At 42.0% G+C, this 20,844-nt stretch overlaps 1 protein-coding gene across 2 annotated transcripts; it reads right to left on the minus strand.

Annotated features, from left to right (window-relative positions):
* Positions 1 to 245: 245 nt before the first annotated feature.
* On the minus strand, positions 246 to 14,346 carry CDCA7 (cell division cycle associated 7). Of its 2 annotated transcripts, XM_032292927.1 has the most exons (10): positions 14,191 to 14,340; positions 10,675 to 10,797; positions 10,022 to 10,258; positions 6,081 to 6,317; positions 5,238 to 5,315; positions 3,824 to 4,021; positions 3,215 to 3,355; positions 2,377 to 2,526; positions 1,869 to 2,005; positions 246 to 1,519 (listed from the first exon to the last, which is right to left on the minus strand). In XM_032292927.1, the coding sequence occupies exons 1-10, from the start codon at positions 14,209 to 14,211 to the stop codon at positions 1,489 to 1,491; spliced, it is 1,353 nt and encodes a 450-aa protein (XP_032148818.1). In that variant the 5' UTR covers positions 14,212 to 14,340; the 3' UTR covers positions 246 to 1,488. The 2 variants fall into 2 exon arrangements, with proteins under 2 accessions (XP_032148818.1, XP_032148819.1); XM_032292928.1 differs by lacking the exon at positions 10,022 to 10,258 and having other exon boundaries at positions 14,191 to 14,346.
* Between the last annotated feature and the right edge of the window lie 6,498 nt (positions 14,347 to 20,844).

The following is a 20,844-nucleotide window of genomic DNA, read 5'->3' on the forward strand; positions in this document are numbered from 1 at the left end:
CATGGGCATGTATTGTTTTCTATCAGGCACTGTGGTTGTCTCAGCCCATTTTACTAACCACAGGCATTAGTCCTGTCACCCAGTGAGGTCCTTTCAAACAAGCTGACCTTAGACTTTCAGGAACTTCAGTCAAAAAGGAGTCTTTTTTTATTTTTTTTAGAAAAGTTGGAAATAGCCTTTTATTTAAATATGAGAAAAAAATTAAAATTAAGTACAGTAAGATTATTTTTTAAAAAGCAGACAAGTTAGGACAAACAGTTTATTATCAAAATAAACACTTTTGTATAAAAGCATTACAGATCAACAGTTGTATTTACACTTATCGATTCAAGGTCCAATCATGTATCAAACACTGAATGGGTCAGCAATGGTTTACACATGCAAGTAAATCGGACACACAAACACTTAGATTCCTCCTCTACCAAATAACTTGATTAATGCAAAGAGGCGGGGGAATACCGACACAGGAAACCTGCCCAGAAACTAGACTGGCACAGATGTCAGGTTAACAAACTGCTGAAAGTTACATCTCCAAAAAGGCACCTCTCATTCTTACAAAAGTGCTTAAAATCTAAACTTGAACCCTGTGCCTAGGTTTATAAATTTTCAAGAAACTGTAAAGAACCACAGACTAGTTTTTAATATCATTTCCAAGCAAAATTGTTCAAGAATTTATTTGCAGTACCTTACATGTAAACTGAAATAAACTTGGCAAACTACAATCATACTAAAGTTTTACATCGAAAATTCAAATCGGCCTACTCGTAATTTCCAGATAGCTTTTCTATCACAATTTTAAGTATTACTTGCCCACCAACCTTTGAATCATGATTGTGTACGCTAGACACACCACTTACCCTTCGGGCACAAGAAATTAGCGAAATTAAGTCTCGATTGTGACAACAACTTGTAACATAAGCCTAATACATGGGTTTGAGAGGCATCTGAAGTAATATACTCCAATCTGCAGTAATCACCTAATTTCTCCACATGGTTTTAAGACTTTTGTGCCTTGATTCTATTAAAAATTTCAACTAGTATGAATGCTAAATCATACTTGTTTTTATGTAAACAAGTTAGAAGGCTGTTCTCTGAAATTCTCTAGTTAGTTAACACTCTCACTGTGTTTCTAAGTGCTTAGCTTTTATGAGGGCTATTTCAAGACCAAGTAAATAAAATATGCTTTCATAAAACTATACTTTAAAAGAAATTACAAAACTAAGTGGCTAGAGAGGACCACTGGAATAGAGGGGGATGCTATGAGGTGGGGGTTGGGAGCAGAGAAGAAATGGCAGGAAGGCAAAGTATAACTAGTAATATACCTCCCGTGATGCTCCAGAAACACGTCTACTGAGATTACCTTGATTGGAGTTTCTTATAAAACAGGCTGATCATCAAGATCCTTGACTCAGGTTTCAGTGAAAAAAATTGGAAACTTTAACAAGAAAGATTTGAGAAGCAGAAGGCAGGCCGTGAATTTTCCAGATATTATGCTTGCATTTCAAATTCCTGTTTCAGACTGTGAAAGAGAAAAGGAAACACGTTAGGACATAGTTTTCAACCAAATAATTCTGTTTTGAAAGCCTAATTCATTTTTAATAGCATTTTTATTGAGTTATAACTTAACTATGGTCAAGTGTACGCATCTTCAAGTATATAATCTGTTTTACATGCACACCTACCCCCGCCAGGTTACCACCACCCAAGTGAAGACAGAAAATGTTCCTAGCCCCTCCTGTCCCCACCCCTTTCCAGTCAGTCTCCACCCTGCCAGAGATAACCACTCATTCTGACATCTGTCATCTTTTCATTATGACATAAATGAATCTAAGATTCAGATGTGGAAAACAGAAAAAAATGCCCATTACCTTTTCAAGTAGGCATGCACATTCCCAAAGCCATGATATTTGGCTAAATACACAAGGACCCCAGTTGCACACCGTCCATCTCGCTGCCGGCAGAAACTGCAGTTGCAGATTCCTCGACAAGGCGGGCAGTGCCAGTTCTGAAGGGGGATTGTCAAACGGCACAATTAACTTAAACCTTAACTTCCCCACCGACTTATCTACATCATACTTAACCCCCTTTTTATGGCTAAAGCTTTATAATATGATTAATATGCATTAGTTATGCCTAATGCTTCCTTCTAGGAGTGTTACAAGCAGCTACCAGGGATAAATGGAGCAGCAGCTTCCCAGGGCCAATTCAGACCTGAGTGGAAGCAGCTCATGCCTATGCAGCACTATCACTCTGAATTAATTTCTGTTGTGAATTAAGAGCACCCCGTAACAAAAAGGGCTCCACCCCTTCACCGATGCCTTTTTCTGGCCTCATCACAGTTTGTGGCTGATCTTCAAGCCCACAGGACCAACCTACCGGATCCAGCAGAGCATCCCTGACCTCTTCACCATAACGGTTTCGAAGGCAGGGGCCACAGAACTGCCCTCGAACGCCGCAGCAGTCTGGGTTTCTGCAGTTTGTTTTGGTATCAATAGTCTTCTGACGGCATTGATGACAAGTAGAGCCCTACAAATAAGCAATTAAGAAAAAAAACAAAAAGCCCACTGTTTTTTAACAGAGAAAATGGCATATTTACAAAATGTCCCTCTTCGTACTACAGTCTGACATTTTGTCTTTGAATCTCTGCATACACATGTACATGCCAGGGTATAAAAAATAACGCAGCCAGGTGCGGTGGCTCACACCTGTAATCCCAGCATTTCAGGAGGCTGAGGAGGGTGGATCGCTTGAGCCCAGGAGTTCGAGACCAGCCTGGGCAATATGGGGAAACCCCATCTCCACTAAAAATACAGAAACTAGCCTGGCGTGGTAAAACGACTTTTCTTCGAGAAGTGGTCTTATTAAAATATAACCTACCCAAATCCATTTTTATCTTCGGTGCACCACCACACCCCAGCACCTGTCTATGTATATACATATAATAGACATGCAATAAATAGATGTTGAATGAGTTGATTTCTAAATCAGGAGAGAAGCATTGCCACGACTACAGATTTACTAAGCAGATAATTCCACTGTGAAAGAGGGCTAAATCCTAGAGATATTGTAAAACTTTTCCTTCCTTACGTGAAAAAAACATAGAGGCACACATTTCACATGCCAAACCCTTTAGAACCTGGGCAACACTTAGGGACAGAAGCTCTCTTCCTCTCACAGATGTTTATATTCTCAGGTGTCATTTAGAGGCTCTCACCAGTGAACGGTTATATATCTTCTCTCGAGAGTTGCTGCAGATGTTCTCCAAATCTTCCTCTGTAATTTCTTCCACTGGGCGAATTATATGCGGAAGGGTCAGGGATGACCTGGAGCGACGACTTCTGGGCATGTCATCTTCCTGCATCACAAGGAATATGAAACACAGAGCTTCAAAACTGAAAAACTGATTCAAACAGATTCAAAATTGAAAAGCAGAGATTCAAACATGAAACACAGAGATTCAAAACTGGCTCTCCCCAGCTCTCAATCTCAGATACATGACTTGTAATTTCTTCACAAAAATTCAACTTGGAAATCTCTCCTAGAGCTTATGGTAGGGGAATAAGCCATATGCTTACTGTAGCAATAACTGGACATTTTGGAAATGATGCCTACAACTAAGAAGAGATGAAGAAAACCCAACTCTTGCCTGCTAATAAAATTACCAAGTAAGCTTATATGATGTTTACAATTCTGAATGGTTAAAGAAAAACACTGAATTATGGATCGCCTGGTGTTGAGGATATGTGTGTACCTGTGCTGTGTATGATGCCAGGCCTACAGAAGATGAGAATCAGAAAAGCAAGTACCAATGCAGAGAACTCACATTCATGTAGCTGTCCATGGTCTTCCTCTTTCTCACCAACATGAACTTATCCTCTTCCTCCTCCTCCTCCTCCATGGGTAGGGTGTCAACAGACCCGAGGATCCGGGACCTTGACCTGGTAAGAGGACGAGCTCTCCGTTCAGGGTTTCTCCTGGACGCAACACCTGGGAATGTACGCCTTCGAGGTCTCCTCGATTGCTAAGCAAAGAAGCAAGCATAATGGAATCCATTTATTCCACAGTAAAAAGAAGCAGTACGTTGGGGAATCCATACCTTCTCCTTAAGGATGTTTTAAGTCAAGAGAGTCTGTTTTTTCATTTTCTTTGTCCTTTGCATAATGCATGGCAAAATGAGCCTAAAACCTATATGGTCATCTTAGTTTTGCTTTTGTAATACCAAGCCCAGTTTCTTTAAACTTGAGACGAGCCATTTATTCTTTTACGTAATGAAGATGTAAGAAATGATCTTCTGTTCTTAAAAAACAAACTTTTCACTGATGCTTCTTGGCCCTGTAGAACATACTTGTTTCTACATTGCATAACAGAGGGCTATCTGTATGGTTTCCCTCTTCCCTTCTTTCCTATCCTCAGGGGGAAGGCAGGAAAAATAAGTCTTTCCTATCACAGCAGACACACCAAATCCTCGGGTTGTACCAGCTTAATTCCTCAGAATGCAGTCATATATGACACCAAGCTATGACTTGATAAGAAACTGTGGTTTTAATTTCATTCTCCAATTTTAAAAACATCTTTGTACATTTACCATGTAGAAGGAATGTGCTCATGCTGGAGAACAAGAAAAAGTCTTCAATCTTTATTACCTGCCCTTGAGGGGCTTAGTCTAGCTGAGAAGGAAAGAAATAACCAATCAAAAGGGATTTAGTGCCATAGGAGCAAAGCAAGGGGAGACCAAACTGCCCAGGATTCAAGGAGGATCATCCAGAAATCTGTCAAGGGGTTTCCTATAGGTCCCCTTCGTTTGTCTAGAAGACCACAAAAATTAAAAAATTAAAATAAAAAATTTTGATTTTTTTTTTTTTTTTTTTTTTGAGACGGAGTTTCACTCTTGTTACCCAGGCTGGAGTGCAATGGCGCGATCTTGGCTCACCGCAACCTCCGCCTCCCGGGTTCAGGCAATTCTCCTGCCTCAGCCTCCTGAGTAGCTGGGATTACAGGCACGCGCCACCATGCCCAGCTAATGTTTAGTATTTTTAGTAGAGACGGGGTTTCACCATGTTGACCAGGATGGTCTCGATCTCTTGACCTCGTGATCCACTCGCCTCGGCCTCCCAAAGTGCTGGGATTACAGGCTTGAGCCACCGCGCCCGGCCAAAAATTAGATTTTTAAATACAACACAAATCTACCTGAGGTGTGCCCAAAACACTACTGTATATAAACAAGGACTGGTACTTACTGAGTTGGAGCCTGGGAGGGAATGTCTTCCAGGGAACGAGCCAGGGAAGCTTTCTAATTCAGACATGAGTTTTGCAAGCTAAAAAGGGAGGAAATTAAACTGATATCATTGGCTTAGAGTACCTGCTGAAAATGACCAACTAACTTGTGGAAAACACTCAAGTACATTTCACGGTTTTATATTTGATAGTAAGTTGACACACTCAAAGTTTCTGATTTCCCCTGTACACTTAATTAGGCCTTTAACATATTGAAAAAACATAGTTCAGGGAAAGAAACACATTTTGAGGCACACATTAAAGACCTCACAGGCTAAGCCCAGGAGAAAGAAAATGGGTTACTTCCTATACATTCAGGATGAAGTAGCCCCTAACAGGTTTACAGAAGCCAGAACAAAGAACACTTAATTAATTTGTAACATGTCTTGTGATGTACCTTACATTTGAAAAACAGCATTTTGAGAAACACATCATACATTCTTTGGGTGTTATCATGCCCTGTGACCTTGCAGCTGGTCAGCAAGAAAAACAGGAGTCTTGAGATGCCTGGGAAGTTTGCTGAGAATGCGGGGAGAATAGATAAGGTAGGTTTTACAAGGAGCTAATTAATTTTAAGCAGAGCTGGAGGTTACGTTTTATATTAAACAACACAGCACAATTTATTACATCGCAATTACAAATTATAAGGTTTTGTTTTACTATTATATTATTCCCTTCTTCAAACGAAAATAACCTTTTATTTGTGTAACAGAAAAAAAATAACTTTTTTTGTGTGACAGAACAGATTTAAGTAATGAGTCCCTTAGAGGGGAAAAATTAGTTCTAACACAAAGTCAGATACCTACCATTGCTTTGTTTTGCTTTATATTTAAAGCCCTTTTCTCCAAAAAATTCATCCCACTTTCATCTTCTGAATCGGAGTTGGAATCAGTCACAGAATTCTCGGAGGACTGTGGGAGCTCTGCTTTTTTGTTGGTTGCTCCTCTGGTACTTCGAGCTGGAAACTTCATCGCCACCCTGAGAGGTCCAGAGTGCCTGCACTGGCTGCGGGTCCTACAGCCTTCCCGAACTGACTGCAGCCTCTAATCACAACAATTGAGTCATTAGGACTTGATCAGCACACAAGCTCCATCAGTATGACTACAAAGTTCCTTTTGAACAAGACACTTGTATGAAATAAAATGAACTTTAACTGAACATTGACACCTCTGGGTAACAAAATCAAGAACCACAAAGAGTACAACAATCAACTCAGGGCAGTTTAACTCCATGTAGCCTATCTGGACCACATTGTTGTAAGCTGTTTTCACGGTCCCTAGGCCTGTGGTTCTTTTAAATGTTTTTTAAATGTTAAAATTCCTACCAAACGGCTTTTTATTTCTTTAAAAACAGATCTTTATGTATTTTAAAAGAATTCTTACAAGAGCAGATGTAGTCTCCTGGCTGGGCACAATGGCTCACATATATGATCCCCACACTTTGGGTGGCTAAGGCAGGTGAATTACTTGAGCCCAGGAGTTTTGCGACCAGTCTGGGCAACATGGTAAAACCCCGTCTCTGCCCAAAGGAAAAAAAAAATTAGTCAAGCATGGTGGCACATGCCTGTGGTCCCAGCTACTTGGGAGGCTGAGGTGGGAGGATGGCTTGAGTCCAGGTGGCAGAGGCTCAGTGAGCTATGTTTGTGCCACTGGACTCCATCTGGGTGACAGAGTCAGATCCTGTCTTGAAAGAAAAGGGGAAAAAATGTTTTCCCCTATAAATATGGCTTCAATGTTTATGGCAATATTAAACTATATTAACACATCTCAATTCTCTACTTAAAAAAAATAAAATATATATAAGATTTACCATTTTAACCATTTCTAAGTTCAATGGCATTAGACATACGCACATTGTTGTACAACCATCACCACCATCCATCTCCAGAATGTTTTCTCCAACTAAAACTCCACTCAAACCCATTAAACGGTAATTCCCCATCCCCTCAGTCCCTGGCAACCATCATCCTATTTTCTGTCTATAAATTTGACTTCTCTAGGTACTTCTCTAATTTACTTTTAGAAGCTCAACATAAAAAAATTTGCAGATTCCAAAAGTAATATTGGTTTTCATCATTAAAAATTTATCAAAATTAGCCACAGGGTACTATAAATCAAAATCATAATGAGGGACCGGGCGTGGTGGCTCATGCCTGTAATCCTAGCACTTTGGGAGGCTAAGGCAGACAGATCACCTAAGGTCAGAAGTTTGAGACCAGCCTGGCCAAATTGATGAAACCCCGTCTCTACTAAAAATACAAAAATTAGCTGTGCATGGTGGCGCATGCCTGTAATCCCAGTTACTTGGGAGGCTGAGGCAGAAGAACTGCTTGTACCCAGGAGGCAGGGGTTGCAGTGAGCTGAGATCACGCCACTGCACTCCAGCCTGGGCTACAGAGCAAGACTCCGTCTCAAAGACAAACAAACAAAAAAAATCACAATGAAATACCACTTCATAGTAGAGCTAAAAAGCAAAAGGAGGCTGGGTATGGTGGCTCACACCTGCAATCCCAATACTTTGGGAGGCCGAGATGGGCAGATCACTTGAGGTCAGGAGTTCAAGCCCAGCCTGGCCAACATGGCAAAACCCCATCTCTACTAAAAATATAAAAAATTAGCCAAGTGTGGTGGCATGTGCCTGCAGTCTAAGCTACTCGGGAGGCTGAGGCCCAAGACTCGCTTGCACCCAGGAGGCGGAGGTTCCAGTGAGCCGAGATCGTGCCACTGCACACCAGCTTGGGTGACAGAGAGAGAGAGACTGTCTCAAAAAAAAAAAAAAAAAAAACAGTATTAGCAAAAATTTGGAGAAACTGTAACCCTTAAATACTGTTGTTGATAGGAATGTAAACTGGTGTAGCCGCTTTGGAAAACAGTCTTGTCTATTTCTCAAAAGGTTAAACAATTACTACATGACCCACAATTCCACTCCTATATATATACCTAAGAGTATACATCTACACAAAAACTTGTACATGAATGTTCATAGTAGCATTATTCATAATTAGCCCCAAAAGTGCAAACAATCCACTTATCCATCAACTGATGAATGGATAAATCAAATGTAGTTGATTCACACAAAAGAATATTCTGCAATAAAAATTAAGAACAAACACATGCCACAACATAAACCTTGAGATCATTAATGCTAAGTGAAAGAAGCCAGTCACAAAAGACCACATATCATATGATTCCATTTTTATGAAATATCTACAACAGGCTAATCTATTACAATAGAAAGCAGACTGATGGTTGCCAGGAGCTGGGCGTGCTGGGAAAGAATAGGGAATGACTGTTAATGGGTAGTCATTTTCTGAAGCGATAAAAATATTCCAAAATTGACTGTGGTAATGGTTGCAGGTTAAATAAGAAAAAAAAGAGAGAAGAAAAAACTATAACCCATGAAGTCCCAGAATGTCACCCATAAAGACCCAGTTTTGACATTAAAATATTTCTCAAAGCCAGCAAGGTGGCTCACGGCTGTAAACCCAGCACTTTTGGAGGCCGAGACGGAAGGACTGCTTGGGCCCAGGAGTTTGAGACCAGCCTGAGCAACAAAGTGAGTCCACATCTCTGCAAAAATTTTTTTAAAGTAGCTAGGCATGGTGGCACACGCCTGTAGTCCTAGCTACTGGGGAGGCTAAGGCAGAATAGCTTAAACCCAAGAGGTGGAAGCTGCAGTGAGCCGTGATCGCACCAGTGCACTCCAGCCTGGCAGAGCAAGACCCTGTCTCCAAAAGTCTTAAATGCCCACAAACATTTTTTAGTACTTTTAGTGTCCATGGATTGAGAGACTACAAAACAACAAAAACCCTTCAGGAGTTTCTAATGAATTGGCATTTTATTAATCATGACAATATCTTCAAAGAACTGAAACACTGCCCAGAAATTATTTAGGCTATTGACAATGTTTGTGTTACATCCCAATCTGCAGACTGGCAGGACCCCCTGCAACAAACTCCAATAAGCAATGATTTGGACCAGTATCATGAGTGATAAAAAACTCCTTGGCCAGGCACTGCCACTTGTATCAATGTTACTCAAGCTGTTGGTCCTCAGGCAGTGGATCCATGTCAGACCAGTGAGTTGAAGAGCATGCACTTGATTATCAGTGAATGCATTGCTTCCTTTGTCAAGAAAGTGTTGGGAGCAAGAGAATGTTTGCAGAATTAAACAATACGCTCAGAAAGAGTGCGACTGAGGCACAGCATAACAGTGGCAGCAGCGGTTAAAGGAAGGTAGCGTGCATAGGAAAAGCCAACCAAGGAGCAAAAGTAGAAGCAGGAAGGGCCCTCAATGTCATTATCTGCACTGGAGCTCCTGTACCTACATTATCACAGGTTTTCAAGATGCAGCCACAGATATACTATGGGACCAACATTTATCAAAGGCCTGCTCTATGACAGGAACTTGGCTGGGCACATGAACTTAAATGCAAATGTAGATAATATTTAGGACTAGTGTGCTTCCCGATAAGGCTGGATTTTTGCGGTCATGAAAATCTGGAGATTGGCCAGTTTTATCTTACCAGTTTCCAAATTTTCAGAGCCTACAAAATATTCATGATTTACAAGTCCGACTACATTAGTAAACACTGCTTTAAGACATGAAGAAAATACTCAAAATTTTGAAAAGGTCAGCAAAGTCTGCTGGCATGACTAAAGTCAAAATCATAAGAAAATTTTTAAAAAAATATGTCATGCCTCTAAATGTATCTTACTCCTTGAAACTGGTGAAATTCTCAAACTCACCATTCCATCTTGTATCTCACTCTCTGAGAAACCGCAAAATGATTCATCGTCAGAGTCGGCATGAAAAATATTGGCCAGTTCGTTAGTGACATCTGGCCTTGGTTTCTGTAAAAATCCACAATGGTCTAATACATCTTGCACCTCACTTTCTGAAAAGCCGCAGAAAGATTCATTATCAGAGTCCTCATAAAAAACATTTGCCAGTTCTTCACTGATATCTGACCTGAATTTAGGTTTCTGTAAAATAAATATATAAATGTAGTTGTGCATTTTTTTTCTTTTTCAAGAACCAATTTTCCATAAACCGTGCAGAGAGCAAATCACATTTACAAGTGCACTACAAGAGAACAGCTTTTGTTACAAAGAAAAATGGTTCAGAGGTTTACAAATGATTTCTGAGTTGTTATGGCAAATCATCATGCATGTTAGGTTAGGCGACATTTCAAAAGGATAGAATAAGTAGCTAATCTACTGCCAACAATTACTACCTAGAACCACAGCAAAAAGTGAAATGAAATTATAGTGCATACTGTATTTTCATAACGGCTGTATAGAAATGTAGGCAAAAGCAAGCAGTTTTAATCATGCACAAAGCATCTGGGGCATTTTGAGCACTGCAGACTCAATTCTGTTTATTCTCAGGCAGCACTTACCGTGTTTGCAAAATTATCAGAAGCAAAGCTGTCACAACTGTCATCAGAGGATGATGAGGTTTCCATGGAAATCAACTTCACATATCTGAATTTCTTTAAGTTCTTTACTCTGAGATCTTTCTGCTGCAAATGGAAATATCAATCCTATTAAGTGTGATGCTTACTTTATTTAACTAAAGACATCATTTTTTAGCTTCATAGGTTCAAACAGCACAGAGTAGATATGTTCATTTATCGTACCCTACATAGAAAAGGAAGATTGTCAACTGCTACAAAAAATTCTTTCTTTCTTTCTGTTTTTTTTTTTTTTTTTTGGGGGGGTAAGAAGCAGGATCTCGCTCTGTCATCCAGGCTAAAGTGCAGTGGTGAGATAATGGCTTACTGCAATCTGGAACTCCTGAGCTCAAGCAAGCCTCCTGCCTCAGCCTCCTGAGTATCCAGGACTACATGTGCCACCATGCCGAGCTAACTTATTTTATTTTTTGTAGAGATCAGGTTTTGCTACGTTGCCAGTTCGTTAAAGTCCCAAACTCCTGGGCTCAAATGATCCTCCCACCTCAGCCTCCCAAAGTGCCTGGATTACAGGAATAAGCCACTCTACTTGGACCCAAAAATCTTCAAAACCAAGTCAAATTCTAAGAAGGGATCCCTTTGCAGGAAAATTTTGAAGACATTTATCAATTTATTAAAACATCTGTAGAGCTACCTCTCAACCCATCTTTATGAGCACCCAATCTTTAGCTCTTAGCATTATACTGAGCTCCACAGGAGTTTTTAATACTAAACTCCTAAAATCCAACCTGTTCTTTTTTTTAATTAAACTGTACTTCTAAAAGGACATTTCAAAAGTACAAAATGGCAGAATGATTTCTCCCTCAGCCAAAATCAAGCTAATGAGGTATTTTTATGTAAGCTTTAGGCTATGTACTGTGATGCTAATTTCACAAACTACAGAAACTGGGCAGGTCCTCTACTTCAAGATGGCAGGCTTCCAAGCCCGCCCCATTCCAATCAAGAGGGCTATAGTGATTTCCACACAAGTCCTTACAAAGCAAATACATCAAACCCTTCAACAAATGGTACAAGGAGCCAAGTTAAAGGTCAAACAGCACTCCAAATGCAGGTGGGATACCTGATTCCATTTTAGCACTCGATTACTCCAGGCTGTCATTCAGCTCTTTCTGCTGTCCCTTTGCTATTCAAGACTTAAGCTCTTTAAAATTCTTTTATAAGGTGTAAATTACTTATACAGAAACACTTTCTTCATTCATAAATACTAAACAGTTTGGCACTGCTCTGAGAAAATGCAATTGGCATCTATCCTGTGTGAAAAGGATAGAGGTTTGTCATTTCTTAATATGTAACGAGGTTTCTTAAGTGTTGCATTAGGTCCTGTGTTTTTATCCTCTTAAATGGGACCATGGAATAGCAGAAGTGATTTCTTATACTGAAAACTTTGAAAGGGCAAGCTCTGCTATAGATTCTACAAAATATGCTAAGATGTGAGATGTCAGGTAACCAGAACATTCTTGCCTTCCTTCTCTGCCTAACATTAGGCATTTCAGTCTCTTGCAAATAAAGTTATTTTCATGATGATCGCACCCCCAACATTCCTAAACCCCTAAGTAAACTCCATTCAATCATCTTAGGAAGTTTTTGCCTTTTGCCCTTTTAACAAGGCAGGGCAAGGTGTAATAGAGCTAACTAAATATAAAGGCTAGGTGGGGGTTGGGGGGTGGCTCACACCTGTAATCCCAGTGCTTTGGGAAGCCAAGGCGGGAGGATCATTTGAGCCCACGAATTCGACACCAGCTTGGGGAACATGGTGAAACCCTGCCTGTACTAAAAACACAAAAATCAGCCGGGTGTGGCGGTGCACACATGTAGTCCCAGCTACTTGGCAGGCTGGGGTGGAAAGATCTGCTTGAGCCCAGTAGGATGCAGTGAGCCGTGACTGTGCCACTGCACTCCAGCCTGGGACACAATGAATGTTGGGGGCTGAAAAGGATCTCCGATCCCATTTCCGATGAAGAAATTCAACGCCCCAGGAAGTTGTAATAGACTTCAAGATCACAGGGGCAGGAAAGGGAACTCAAGTCTGCAATCTTCTTAAACAGCAGTGTTCCTTGCATTACTGCAGGAATTGCCACTATTTACCCATCAATCTACTTGCAAGCAGAGGCCTCAGACAGCCTCAAAGACGGCAATCTATTGGAAGCTGTCTGAGAAATATATGCTGGGTTTCAACAGGTCGGAACAAGCCGAGTTATTTACCAGGCAAATGTATCTTTGGAGGAAAAGCCAAAAAAAAGAAGCAAGGCAAATAGTCAAGACTATCTTCTTTGGCAGGTAAGCAATAACTAATACCATTTATAGTAGGCGTTTTTCGTGCCAGGTACTATATTAACGCTTTCACATCAGGTTTAATACTTTGCAGCAAAGGTTCTATCGTTATTCTCACATAGCCAATGAGAAAACAGGCTCGGGAAGGTGAAATGGATTATTCAAGTCCCATGGTGGCTCAAATTTGAACCCAGGCAGGTCGGTTCCAAGACCAGCTACACATCCTAAAAGCCGATGCCCAGCTCCACTGGGGCGGTGATCCAGCTCTGAAACCACGCCCCATCACACCCACCCCCGCCACCAGTCCTCCCCACACGTGGGTCCCTAACCTCTGAAATTTATTTTAACCGTGTTATTCTCTTCCGTTTCACCCAACCCCCACTCCTGTACCCTCTCCAGGAGCCCGACCCTACTACGTTCTGCCTTCCGTAAGAGCAAAAAGTAACGTTCCATTCAGAGCAACCTCCTGCAGCTAACAGTAAGGTTGGGGGGTGGGGGTGGAGGAAGTGGGAAACAGGCAAATGGTCGGCGAACGGTTTGGCCCTCCCAGCCCTTTAACTGCACTTAACCACCGCCCGGCCTACGGTCGCTTCCCCCAGCGTGCGCAACCCAAGTTCTAGAAGACCGGTTACCAAGACCTTAAAACTCAAACGCGCTGGCTTTCCGCGGTCAGAAGCGCACGAGGCTCTGGCCAGGCAGGGGAGTTCGCCCAAGAGCCACCCACTTAGCGCGGGTGTAGACGCGGCGAGCCACGCACTGGCTCCCAGCTGTGTGCGGGGGAAAGGGCTGGGCGGCTGCGGGACAAACTCCCAGAGGGCAGGCAGGCCGCTCTCCCCGATGGACACAATCGGGACTGGCCAGCCCTCCTGGCTGCTGTCCGGCCTTTGGCGGGCGCACGTGCCTAGTGCTTTCCAAAGCTGCCAGCCATCCTGCACACGACTCAAGTCTCCACGCCGTCCGCACTTAGGGTGCGCACGCCGCGCAGGAACGTCCCCATGGCCCTCAGTTATCCCAGGTGCACGAAATCTGGGGCTTGCCCAAGCGGGCAACGCCCAGTCAGGCCACCAGTTGATAGGCAGCGCTAGGCTGCTGAGTTGGAGAGGGTCGGCCCGCAGCCGACTGCGTCCAGCACCCACCGCGCCCGCCCCTCAGGTTCGCCCGCCCAGCCCTCACCGGCACGCGGCGAGCGTCCATGCTGGCGGCGGGTGCCCAGGCCCGTACTTGGAGCTGCGAGAGCGAAGCAGCAGCGCGCTCAGCGGTCCCACAGCAGGAGTAGCAGCAGCCGCGCGACCGGCAGGCGGGGCGCGCCGACCCGGGCCCGGAGGGGCGGGGCTCACGCAGTGTTTCCCGCGTTGGGACGCAGGTCCTGCAAGCTGTGGTGACGGCCAGACCCGGGGCAAGACTCGATGGCTCCCTGGAAAAAACAAGACCCCACTATATGTTCTGACTCAAAGGATGGCCTTGGCCACTCCTAAAATCCGTTTTTAGAAAGCCGCACTTTAGGGACTGCAAGGACCACTCTCCTTATGCAGCTGCGCGGTCCTGAGCGAGTGGCGCGAAAATGGTTCGTATTGCCCTGGGTATAGCTGGCTGATTTGCATGGATTCTCCAGGTGGTGGAGGAAAAGTGAAGACTGGTGGGTAATGGGGAGCAGCGCGAGGGTGGCGCCGGTCACGCTGCATGACATTTAGCACTTTCCTTGCTGTGTGCGGTTTACAAGATTTAAAAAATCATAGAATCCAGCACGAACTCCACCCTTCATAATCTAATTCGCCGCCCCTCGATGTAGCACCTCTTATCTGGGAACCACACCATTATCTGAAGCAATAAAATGGGTTAAATCCTGATCTTTCCCAAAAGCACAGAAGCCGACTTGTTTACACAAGGCTTGTGGTTTTCAACGTAGAAGAAAAGTCGCAGCAGCTTGATGAAGACATCTATAGTATAGTTAACCGTTAACGATTATCTGTTAGGGAGAGAAACTACAGATTGAACAATTACGGCTTGACGATCTTTTCTGTCTTCAGAATTGAGAGCTACCATGAGTCAGTGCGAACGAGAAATACTTTTCATTGCCCTTTTAACCAAACTTGGCATTACAACGAAATAATGAAATATTAAAAGTGAGACTTTTTGTGTGTGTGATGAGCAAAAAACTTGCTTCCAGAAGAAAAAGTAAATCGAGTTTCTTTAGAAGACACCAATTGTCCTCTTAATATTTAAAACAAGTTCTCAAAATGAAAACATTCGCATTTCCCCCCTCATTTCAAAACTTTGGGGAATAATTCCTTTGCAGTAAGAGAGCGCATGGACACACTAACACACTGTGTTTCTCTCTGGGTGTAATGAATAAAAAAACTGTGAGCAAATAAATAATGCCGAGGACAACAGATTGGAAGGAGTCGTTCAGCCTTTCTTAAACATGCCTGCCAGGTGATCACTCTGCCACTGTGCAAGGGACAAAGAGCTCAAGGTCTAGAAGGTGGGTGCCAGGAGGAGAGGCTATTGGTGGGTGGTGAAATTACAGAATTACAGGGCCCTCAATAAGTATTTGTTGAATGAATAAACATTTGGAAATACAATTTTGTGTCACTAAAGCTAAATATATGAGAATTTGGAATTGCCAGATGCATGAAATAGGGGGAAATTAAGTCACTTTGCCTGTGAAATGTTCTGATAGGGAAATTTTTAGTCCTCCTGGGGGCACAAGAAAGTAATTTGGCGTATGTGTTTTTTAAGGATAAGATCTCTGGTCTATTTGTCTTTTTAGTAATCAGGAAAATGAAAATTAAAACAAGTGTTACTGGAGGGGGGTCCAGATCCAGACTCCAAGAGAGGATTCTTGGATCTTGACAAGAAAGAATTCAGGGTGAGTCTGTAAAGTGAGAAAGCAAGTTTATTAAGAAAGTAAAGGAATAAAAGAATGGCTGCACCATACAGCAGCCAGAGGACTGCTGGTTGCCTATGTTTATGGTTATTTCTTGATTATATGCTAAACAAGGGATGGATTATTCATGCCTCCCCTTTCTAAAACACATAGGGTAACTTCCTTGTAAACTGTCTTGGAGATGCTGGGAGTGTAGCAGTGAAGATGACCAGAGGTCACTCTCCTCACCGTCTTGGTTTTGGCTAGCTTCTTTACTGCAGCCTGTTTTATCAGCAAGGTCTGTATGACCTGTGTCATGTGCTGACCTCCTGCCTCATCCTGTGACATGGCATGCCTTAACCTCCTGGGAATGCAGCCCAGCAGGTCTGAAGCCTTATTTTACACAGCCCCTCTTCAAGATGGAGTTGCTTTGGTTCAAACGCCTCTGACACTGGACATACAGTTTCACTCAGACTGGCAAAACTTAAAGAGCCTGATAAGACCAGATGTTGTTAAGAATATGGGAAACTCCCACAATCATGTGAGTAGTGTAAATTTTTAACTTTTCAGAGCAATTTGGGAATAGAGGTGTACCTTGTTTTATTGCACTATGCTTAAAATTGAAGGTTTGCGGCAACCCTATGTAGAGAAAGCCTATTAGTGCCAATTTTCCAATAGTGCATACTGATTTAGTGTCTCTGTGTCACATTCTGGTAATTCTTGCAATATTTAACCTTTTTCATCATTTTTATATCTATAATGGTGAACTGCGATCAGTGATCTTTTCTATTACTACTGTAATAGATTTAGGGAGTCACAAACTGCACCCCTATAAGATGGCAGACCTCATCAGTAAAGGTTGTATATGTTTTGACTGTTCCACTGAGCAGCCATCCTGTCTCTCTATCTCTCCTTATGCCCCCCTATTCACTGAGATAGAACAATATTGAAATTAGACCAGTTAATAACTCTACAATGGCTAAGATAGAACAATATTGAAATTAGACCAGTTAATAACTCTACAATGGCTAAGTATTGAAGTGAAAGGAAGAGTCACATATCTCTCACTTTAAATCAAAAGCTAGAAATGATTACACTTAGTGAGGAAGGCATGTCAAAAGCTGAGAGAAGAAAGCTAGACCTCTTGTGCCAAACAGCCAAGTTCTGAATGCAAAACATAAGTTCCTGAAGGAAAATAAAAGTGCTACCCCAGTGAACACACAAATGATAAGAAAGCAAAACAGCCTTATTGCTGATATGGAGAAAGTTTAAGTGATCTGGAGGGCAGATCAAACCAGCCACAACATCCCTTAAACTAAACCCTAATCCACAGTAAGGCCCTAACTCTCTTCAACTCTGTGAAGGCTGACAGAGGTGAGGAAACTGAAGAAAAAAAGTTGAAAGCTAGCGGAGGTTGATTCACAAGGTTTAAGGGAAAAGCCTTCTCTATAACATAAAAGTGCAAGGTGAAATAGCAAGTTATTCAGCAGAACTAGCTAAGATAATTGATGAAGGTGGCTACACTAAACAAAAGATATTCAAAGTAGACAAAACAGCTTTCTGTTGGAAGAAGATGCTATCCAGGACTGTCATGGCTAGAGAAGTCAATGCCTGGCTTTAAGGCTTCAAAGAACAAGCCAATTCTCTTGTTGGGAATGAATGCAGCTGGTAACCTTAAATTGAAGCCAATGCTCATTTACCATTCCAGATTCTAGAGCCTTTAAGAATTATGTGACATCTATTCTGCCTGTGTTCTATAAACAGAACAACAAAACCTGAATTACAGCACAACTGTTTATAGCGTAGTTTCCTGAATATTTTAAGCCCACTGTTGAGATCTGCTCAGAAAAAAAGATTCATTTCAAAATATTACTGCTCATTGACAGTGCCCCTGTTCACCCGAGAGCTCTGATGGAGATATACAAGGAGACTGATGAATGTTTACATGCTTGCTAACACAGCATCCGTTCTGCAGTCCATGGATCAGAGAGTAATTTTGACTTTGAAGTCTTATTATTTAAGAAATATTTCTCATAAGTCTATAGCTGCCATAGATAGTGATTCCTCTGATGGATCTGAACAGAGTTCATTGAAAACCTTCTGAAAATGATTCATCATTGTAGATACTATTAAGAAATTTGTGATTCGAGGAGTTTACATTCTAGTAGGATAGCAGAAGTAAACCACAACAATAAAAAATAGTTTCAGGTGTGCTAACTTCCCGCAAAGAAAAATAAAAGCAATGTGAAAGCTAAAAACAGAACAAGGGAATGGAAAATGAAAGAGGTGCAAATTTAAATAAGAGAAACAGGAAAGGCTGCTCTGAGGAGGTGCTACCTGAAGAGGACATGAACAAAGTCAAGAAGGAAGCTACAGGAAGAAGAGGAAAGTGCTGGTTTCAGCCACATTGCACAGCTGGCCCAAAGGCTGTAAGGCAGCACACAGCAAGGCATACCACAGAGAGCCAGGCAAAGAGGGAGAAAGCCCAGATCATGTGGGACCTTCCTGGCCATGGGAAGAACTTTGGATTTATTCCAGATATGATGGGAAGTCATTGAAGGATTCGGAGGAAAGGAAAGACCCAGTCCGACCCCATGGACTGTGTGAGTCCTAAACAGAAGGAGAGCCAAGAGTGAAAGCTGGGATACCTATGGGCTCTGGGAGAAGAAAATGATGGCTTGGACTGGGATAGTTGTGGGGTCAGATGAAGTCAGATTTAAAATATGTTATTATTATAAAAGTTAGGGCGGGGTGTGGTGGCTCACACCTGTAATCCCAGCACTTTGGGAGGCCAAAGTGGGCAGATCACTAGGTCAAGAGATCCAGACCATCCTGGCCAACATGGTGAAACCCCATCTCTCCTAAAAATACAAAAATTAGCTGGGCATGGTGGTGCACACCTGTAGTCCCAGCTACTCGGGAGGCTAAGGCAGGAGAATCGCTTGAATCCGGGAGGCAGAGGTTGCAGTGAACCGAGACTGAGCCACTGCACTCCAGCCTGGTACCTAGTGAGGGAAAGACACTGTCTCAAAAAAAAAAAAAAAGTTAAAGCTGGGCCGGATTCAGTGGTTCATGCCTGTAATCCCAGCACTTTGGGAGGCCAAGGCAGGTGGATCACAAGGTTAGGAGTTCGAGACCAGCCTGGCCAATAAGGTGAAACCCCATCTCTACTAAAAATAGGAAAAAAATTAGCCAGGTGTGGTGGCACACCCCCGTAGTTCCAGCTACTTAGGACGCTGAGGCAGGAGATCGCTTGAACCCAGGAGGCGGAGGTTGCTGTGAGCCGAAATCGCGCCACTGCACTCCAGCCTGAGCGACAGAGCAAGACTCCATCTCAAAAAAAAAAGTTAGAGCTAACTGGACTTGAGCGATGGATGCTTCATTCATATTAGCATTATGTATCATAATAAAACATTGCAGTTAACATGCCCCTCAGAAGGGAAATAGATATACGAACAGTACTATATTTGTACAATGGAATCTGAACAATAGTTCAAGTGAATGGCATAGCTTACTGGCATCATTGTAGAGAAATCTTTACAATGTTCAATGAAAAAGCAAATAGCAAAAGTGTCTGTAACGTGTACCCTTTATGCAAATTTTAGAAACAAAACATACCTAAGTTGTGAGAGTATAAAAGCATAGACAAGCAGGATAGGACAGAAGTTAACCGAAGGTGGAAAAGATGGAGGAAAGAGGCAAGGGTGGAGACTTTGATTCTATTATTAATGCTTTCTTCTTTTCTTTTTCTTTCTTTCTTTTTTTTTTTTAAAGGCTGGGTCTGTCTGGCTATGTTGCCCAGGCTGGAGTGCAGTGGTGGGATCATAGCACATTATAGCCTCCAACTCCTGGCCTCAAGTGATCCTCCCACTTCAGCCTCCCACATAGCTGGGACTATGGGTGCATACCACTGCACCCAGCTATCATTAATGCTGTTAAATTTACTTTAGCCTAAAGCCACCTCCTTACATATTTTAAGTTCAGCCTAAAGGTGTCTCCATACATAATGAACTGTAACCCAACTGGATGTGTCAGACTAACCTACTCTTGTGCCAGCAACCAAGTTTTGGCTAATCTAGGGTGACCAGCTGTTCAAGTCATGTTCAAATAAGGCAAACCCTGAGCTGTAACCAATCCAGCTGTTTGTGTAATTCACTTCTGTTTTCTGTACCTCACTTTTCTTATTCTGTCTGTAAATCTTTTTCCACCATGCAGCTGCTTTGGAGCCTCTCTGAACCTACTGTGGTTCCGGGGATGCCTGATTTGCAAATCGTTCTTTGCTCCATTAAACTGCTGAATTTACTTTGTCTAAGATCTTTAACAGTGCTTTCTTGAAAAATAAAAACCATGAGTAGCCAATATGGCAAACTGTTAAATGTGCCAAATGCCAGTGATTAGTACATAGGTGTCTTTTACTTGTTTACTTTCTGTGCTTTTTTTTTTTTTTTTTTTTTGGTATCTGAAACATTTAATAATTTTAAAATATTTAAGTTTTAGAGAGTATTGTTCTGCTGATCAATATCAATATATTTGTTGTGTTAAATATGCAGTTCCTTTATAGTGTCCTATAAATAGGAATGCAAGTTTGTCTTGCAATTTTAGGTGACTCATAAAGGTTTTAAGTCACCGTATTAATCACACACTGGTAAATATTTTCATTTTCAATGAAAGACACAACGAATAAGCATAGAAAATCAGTATGCAGGTAAAGATGAGGGCACAGGCCACAGCAACAAGTCAAAGGAAATGACATTTCATAAGCACATCCTTTATACAGTTATACAGACAGTATCTGGCGTCAGGGCTGTTAATACAACAGGTCATCAGTAAAGACTTATTATTTTATTATTATTATTTTTATAATTTAATTTTTTTTCAGCTCCAGGGTAAATGTCCAGGATGTACAGGTTTGTTACATAGGAAAACCTGTGCCATGGGTGGTTTGCTGCACCTAGCAACCC

This window comes from Sapajus apella, unplaced genomic scaffold, assembly GCF_009761245.1.
Source record: "Sapajus apella isolate SASKATOON/1434 unplaced genomic scaffold, GSC_monkey_1.0 scaffold28, whole genome shotgun sequence".
Classification (NCBI taxonomy): domain Eukaryota; kingdom Metazoa; phylum Chordata; class Mammalia; order Primates; family Cebidae; genus Sapajus; species Sapajus apella.